The sequence below is a fragment of the Rhincodon typus genome, chromosome 31, assembly GCF_021869965.1.
Source record: "Rhincodon typus isolate 14 chromosome 31, sRhiTyp1.1, whole genome shotgun sequence".
Taxonomy (NCBI): Eukaryota; Metazoa; Chordata; class Chondrichthyes; order Orectolobiformes; family Rhincodontidae; genus Rhincodon; species Rhincodon typus.
The window spans coordinates 12248284-12254754 of NC_063362.1; the positions used below are offsets into that span (position 1 = coordinate 12248284).

At 45.3% G+C, this 6471-nt stretch overlaps 2 protein-coding genes across 3 annotated transcripts in view; both read left to right on the forward strand.

Moving 5' to 3' along the window:
• Positions 1 to 673, forward strand: part of prdm16 (PR domain containing 16) — a 151216-nt gene extending 150543 nt beyond the window's left edge. Inside the window, exon 17 of the mRNA XM_048614876.1 lies at positions 575 to 673. Within this exon, the coding sequence (XP_048470833.1) occupies positions 575 to 673 (99 nt within the window). The remainder of the gene's footprint in view (positions 1 to 574) is intronic.
• arhgef16 (Rho guanine nucleotide exchange factor (GEF) 16) overlaps positions 1 to 6471 on the forward strand; it is a 41344-nt gene that overhangs the window by 5099 nt on the left and 29774 nt on the right. The window contains exon 1 of one of the 2 annotated variants that reach the window (XM_020533775.2): positions 147 to 303. The exons of the other annotated variant lie outside the window; for it this stretch is intronic. The gene's annotated coding sequence lies outside the window, so the exon portion shown is untranslated. Of the gene's footprint in view, positions 1 to 146; positions 304 to 6471 lie in introns of those variants that run through there. 2 annotated transcript variants of the gene reach the window in all.

The following is a 6471-nucleotide window of genomic DNA, read 5'->3' on the forward strand; positions in this document are numbered from 1 at the left end:
AGGTAGATGTTGAGCTGGGGTCTGCTGGTTTACAGGTAGATGTTGTGGTGGGAGCTGCCGGTTTACAGGTAGATGTTGTACTGGGAGCTGTTGGTTTTCAGGTAGATGTTACCTTTCACATTCACCACCTGACGTGACGTGCGGCTGCGCCGCAGTTTGCGTAAGTTGTTCAGGTTGCGCCAAATCTGGGATCCGACAGGAACAGGGAGAGTGGGGGGAGAGAAAAACTGTCTATTCCTTTCGAATTTCAGCCCCCGTCCCGGCTCAGAGTCGGGACATGGAGAAACGACGTTAAATCTGAAGGTACGTGGTCCGTTTTGAACAAATGTATCTGGTGTTGGAGCTGCAGCTGAAATAGCAGAGTTTGGGGGGGAATTAGTCACTTTGTCAGTACTTGAAATTGTCGAAAAACGTAAACTGTAATTTCATGGTCTGGAGGTGAGACAACTCGTGTCATCTTTCTCGGCGAGAATGATCCCATCGGAAGTGCAAGTCTAGTGATACAATTAATTCAAAGCTGCCGACGTTTTCAGAAAATTAGCCAGAAATTTGGGGATTCGTGTTACTTTCGCAGTCGGGACGGTTCCTGAATTCGGTGGAAGTTTACACGGATTTGGGAGTGAGAAACAGCTGTACACCTTTCCCTGGTATTCTTCCGGTAGATTTTTTGTAGTGTGAAAAAGCTTTGACCTGGATTTCGCAGCGGAACATTGTTAGTTTTAGTGTCAGTGTTAGTGCTGGGCGGGGCTGGACACAAGAAAACAGCAACATTTCTTTAGAATGACGCCCCTTATTGTGGTAAAACGCCCCAGGGTCATCGCAGGAGTCTCACAACCAACTAAACATTTAACAGTTGGCCAAAGGAGGTATGAGGACAACTGAGCCAAACACCTGGTCAAAGAGTTGGGTTTTATAGACTTCATACATAAAGTGCTCATTTCCTTGATGGCAGTTTTCAATGGCTCTGGACTTGCAAAGTATGACAACTTATTGAGATAACAAGGTGTAGAGCTGGATGAACGCAGCAGGCCAGGCATCGTCAGAGGAGCAGGAAAGCTGACGATTTGGGTCTGGACAACTTGTTGGCTTTCCACAGCAAGTTGACCTCGATTGAGTGTTGCAGACGTTCCCGGACTACGTGCTGAGGGACGCACTAAACCTTGGAGCAACTGTTGCCAAGGTGCAGGGGGGAAAGACCACTGTGTGAGGTCTTCCTGCTGAAGTTAAGTGGGGGTCCATTCAGTTGTGCCTCAAGTGCTTATGAAATAAGGGTCCCTACCCGAAACGTCAGCTTTCCTGCTCCTCTGATGCTGCCTGGCCTGCTGTGTTCTTCCAGCTCCACCTTGTTATCTCAGATTCTCCAGCATCGGCAGTTCCTACTATCTCCATGTAAAATATAGTCTGGTTTGAGTAAGAGATGCCTTTCGTTTGCTTGGATAGAGTCAAACTTCAATGTTTTTTGGTTTCCTTGATATGCTTACTGTACAGAACCAAATTGCTTTTATGACTCGGTACATACAAAGATATGTTTTGTGAATAAAGTATATTTTTGAAATAAAAAAAAGACAAGTACCCAGGCAAGGTCCCGCAGTTCATTACAATTCCAGACAGGAATTGGGGGGACAATGTTTGACTTGGCTGCTGTTCTTTATTAAACTACCCCCACCCCATCCTCACTTGATTGCAACATTTTTAAAATGATCCTTTTCATTTGTGGATACATTCTCCCAGGACCATTAAGAACAGAACTGGCTTGCACAGATTAGACACTGGAGGTGAGCCAGGAAAAAGTGTTAGAAAGATATCAGATCAGTCTGAGTTCCGTGAAGAGTAACCAATTGGCTATGTTAAAGATAACAAGGTGTAGAGCTGGCTGAACACAGCAGGCCAGGCAGCATCAGGGGAGCAGGAAAGCTGACGTTTCGGGTCTGGACCCTTCTTCAGAAATGGGGGAGGGGAAGGGGACTCTGAAATAAATAGAGAGAGGGGAAGGCGATGATGGAAGGTGGATAAAGGAACAGATAGGTGAAGAGAAGATGGACAGGTCAAGGAGGTGGGGATGGAGCCAGTAGAGGTGAGTGTAGTTACGGAGTTGGGATGGGGGTTGGTCAGTTGAGGGAAGACAGACAGGTCAAGGAGACGGGGATGAGGCTAGTAGGTAGGAAGTAGGGGTGGGGTTTGGTCAGTGAAGTGGGTATGGAGTACACAGAGGGAGGGGGACACAGCCTTTGTAATTGTCCAGTGGGTTTGAGATCCTTTCAGCTTCTCCAGATGAGAGTGAAGGCAGTGGAATGGATGAGCTAGATCTCCGTGGCAGAGGAGGCATTTCAAGAGAGTGGAATAAAATCAGCAAGTTGTGGTATTAGGAGAGAGTACAGTAAGATGGGGGTTGACAACATTGTTGGCTGCCTGGTGCCAGGGTTTGGGAAAATTTGTTCAGGGCTGAAGAAGAACCTGCAGTGAGAGGAGGAGGCTCCAGTCATCGTGGTCTGACGGTACCAACAACGCAGGACAAAAGATAGAGGTTCTACAGTGTGACCACACAGGAGGACAAAGGTAGAGATTCTGCAGTTTGAGAATACAGATTTGATTCGATTTGATTTGTTATTGTCACTTGTACCGAGATACAATGAAAAGTATAGTTTTGTGGGTTTTCCAGGCAAATTCCACCTTACATAAGTACATCAGGGTAATAGAACAAGAGTGCAGAATATAGTGTTAATAAATGTGGAGATAGAAAAACACAGCTCCAGGATGTGGAGCATCTGGGCGCTGCACGCACCAACCAACCCGACCTTCTGGTTGCCATCTACTTTACCTCCCCCTCCCCTGGACATGTCCATTCTTGGCCTCCTCCACTGTCAGAGTGAGACCAAACGTAAACTGGAGGGACAACACCTCATATTTTGCCTTGGGACCTTAAAGCCCAATGGCCTGAATATTGGACCTCACCAGCTTCAAAATCTCTCCTCCCCCAACCTGTCCATCTTCCTAAACACCTATCCACTCCACCCTTCCCACTGACCAACCTACCTGCATCCACCTATCACCATCTCACCTACCCTCACCTCCCAAACCCACCCCGTCCCTCTATTTATTTCTGGGCTCCCCTCCCTCTCCCCAGTCCTGAGGAAGGGTTTCAGCCCAAAACGTTGACTTTCCTGCTCCTCGGATGCTGTCTGACCTGCTGTGCTTTTCCAGTTCCACGTTTATTGTCCAGCATCTGCAGTCCTCACTGTCTCCAAGTAACAGAATATAGTGTTACAACTATAGAGAAGATGCAGAGAAAGATCAACTCTAATGTCTGAGAGGGCCCTTCTGATAACAGCGGGGATGAAGCTGTTCTCATAGGTGTTCTGAAACGTTTGTATTTTATGCCTGATGGAAGAGAGTGGAAGAGGTCTATGATTATGTTGGCTGCTTTCTTGAGGAGTGAGAAGTATAGGGAGAGTCGATGGAAGGAAGGCTGGTTTTTGTGATAGATTGGGGCTGCGTTCACTACTCTCTGTAATTCCTTGTGGTCAGGATAGAGGTTCTACAGTGTGAGAACACAGGAAGACAAGTATAGCAATTCTGCAGTGTGAGAACATAGGTGCTAAATTAGAAGCAAAACCTTAAAGGATTTGATCTCTGCAATACTATCTGACCCATGGCATAGAGAAATTGAGATTAGAGAGATAAATGCACAGCTAAAAGACTTGTGTGGTTTATGATTTGTGAGCATTGACACCATTACAGGGAATAGTGAGGGCTCCGATAGTTTGGGGGGGGGGGGGGGGGGGTGCGTGTGTCATTGGGATGGTGTCCACCTGAACCATGCTGAAGCCAGTGTTCCTGGCATAACTAGGGAAGTAGAGAGGATTTTAAATTAAATAGTGGGAACAAGGGATTAAATTTGGGAAGACATGGCAAATCAAAGTTTAGAGTCACGGCTGAAGAGCAAAGTATTAACATCAGAAATGGTAAATTGTTACAGGAAGGGAGATGGAGAATATAAATCTAAGAGTCAACTAACAAATAAGACTAGAACTTACACAGGCAATAAAAGGATAGAACCAAAGGCTCTGCAGCTAACATTCAAAACAAAGCTTTAATTTAGATAAATGTGAGGTGTTGCATTTTGGTAAGGCAAATCAGAGCAGGACTTGTACATTGAATAATAGGGTCCTGGGGAGTGTTGCCGAACAAAGAGACCTTGGCGTGCAGGTTCATAGATCCTTGAAGATGGAGTTGCAGGTAGATGGGACAGTGAAGAAGGCATTTGGTATGCTTGCCTTTGTTGGTCAGTCCCATTGAGTTAGGAGATCATGTTGCAGGTGTACAGCACATTGGTTAGGCCACTTTTGAAATACCGCGTTCAGTTCTGGTTTCCCTGCTATAGGAAAGATATTGTGAAACTTAAGAGTTCAGAAAAGATTTACAAGGATTCTGGGGTTGGAAGGTTTGAGCTATAGGGAAAGGAGGAATAAGCTGTGGCTATTTTTCCTGGAGCATCTGAGGCTGAGGGGTTACCTTATAGAAATTTATAAAATCATGAGGGGCATGGATAGGGTGAATAGCCATGCTCTTTTATCCGGGTAGAGGAGTCCAAAACTAGGTTTAAGGTGAGAGGGGAAAGATTTGAAAGGGATCTAAGGGGAAACTTTCTCATGGAGAGGGTGGTGCATGGATGGAATGAGCTGCAAGATAAAGCGGTGGAGACTGATACAATTACAGTATTTAAAAGGCATCTGGATGGGTACATGAATAGGAAGGGTTTAGAGGGATATGGGCCAAATGCTGGCAACTGGGACTAGATTAATGTAGGATATCTGGTCGGCATGGACGAGGTGGACCACAGGATCTGTTTCTGTGCTGTACGTCACTATGACTCTATAAAACAGATAAACTAAGGGAGCAAAAAGGAATAAATAAGAATGATCTGGTAGCCATCACAGAAACACGGCTGTAGGATACCATTGACAACAAGGTGCAGAGCTGGATGAACACAGCAGGCCAAGCAGCATCGTCATAGGAGCAGAAAGGCTGACGTTTCGGGCCTAGAGCCTTCATCAGAAAATTTTCTGATGAAGGGTCTAGGCCCGAAACTTCAGCCTTTCTGCTCCTATGATGGTGCTGCTTGGCCTGCTGTGTTCATCCAGCTCTGCACCTTGTTGTCTCGGATTCTCCAGCATCTGCAGTTCCTACTATCTCTGGTAGGATACCATTGATTGGGATCTGAATCTTACCAGGTGTAGGTCACTTAGGATAGACCTGAAAAGGTGGCACTGTGGCTCTGTTAGTTGATAATGGTGTTATCACCATAAAGACAGACGAGCAAGTTCAGGAAAGGAAGATCAGGAAATAATTTAGGTAGAAATGACCATAAGATCATAAGGTGTAGGAGCAGAATTAGGCCGTTTTGCTCATTGAGTCTGCTCCACCATTCGATCATGGCTGGTATGTTTCTCATCCCCAATTTCCTGCCTTCTCCCCATAAGCCTTGATCCCCTTACCAATCAAGAACCCATCTATCTCTGTCTTAAATGCAGTGAATGACTTGACCTTCACAGTCTTCTGCGCAGTGGGTTCAACAGATTCACCATCCTCTAGCTGAAGAAATTCCTCCTCATCTCAATCTAAAGGTTCATCCCTTCATTTTCAGGCTGTGCTCTCAGATCCTAGTCTCTCCTACTAATGGAAAATCTTCTCCTTGTCCACTCTATCTGTGCCTGTCAGTATTCTATAAGTTTCATCCTTCTAAACTCCAATAAGTACAGACCCAGAATCCTCAACCACTTCTCCTATGACAAGGATCATTCTTGTAAACCTCCTCTGGACCCCCACTAATACTAGCACATCCTTCCTTAGATACAGGGCCCAAAACTGCTCACAATATTCCAAATGCAGTCTGACCAGAGCAGTACATCTCTGCTGTTGTATTTTAGCCCCCTTGAAATGGATGCTAACGTGACAGTTAGGAAGGCAAATGCAAACTGAAGCCTTTCCCATTTAGCAAATAGTCTATGCCTCTATTTTTCCGAACCAAATGAGAAATGGTGAAGGCAAGAAATCAATCTCAGGACTGGTTTACAGGTCTTTAACAGTAACCACATGGTAAGGTAGAGCAGGAAGGAAAAAATGAGTTTGTCAGAAGAAAATGGGAATAATGATGGAAGATTTTAATTTAAATAAAGACTGGAAAAGTCAGATGGGCAAAGATACCCTGAATGATGAGTTCATAGAATGTTTTCAGGATAATTTCTGAGAACATGTTCTAGAGCCAACCGAGAGAGCAGGCTGTAATAGACCTGATTTATGCAAGGGGATAGGGTTAATTAATTATCACACAGCAAAGGTGCCCTAAGTGACAAAAACCATAATGTGATTGAATTTTGCCTTCAGCTTCAGAGAGAGAGGGGAAAGATGCAACATGGTGTGGAGCTGGAGGAACACAGCAGGCCAGGCAGCATCAGAGGAGCAGGAAAGCAC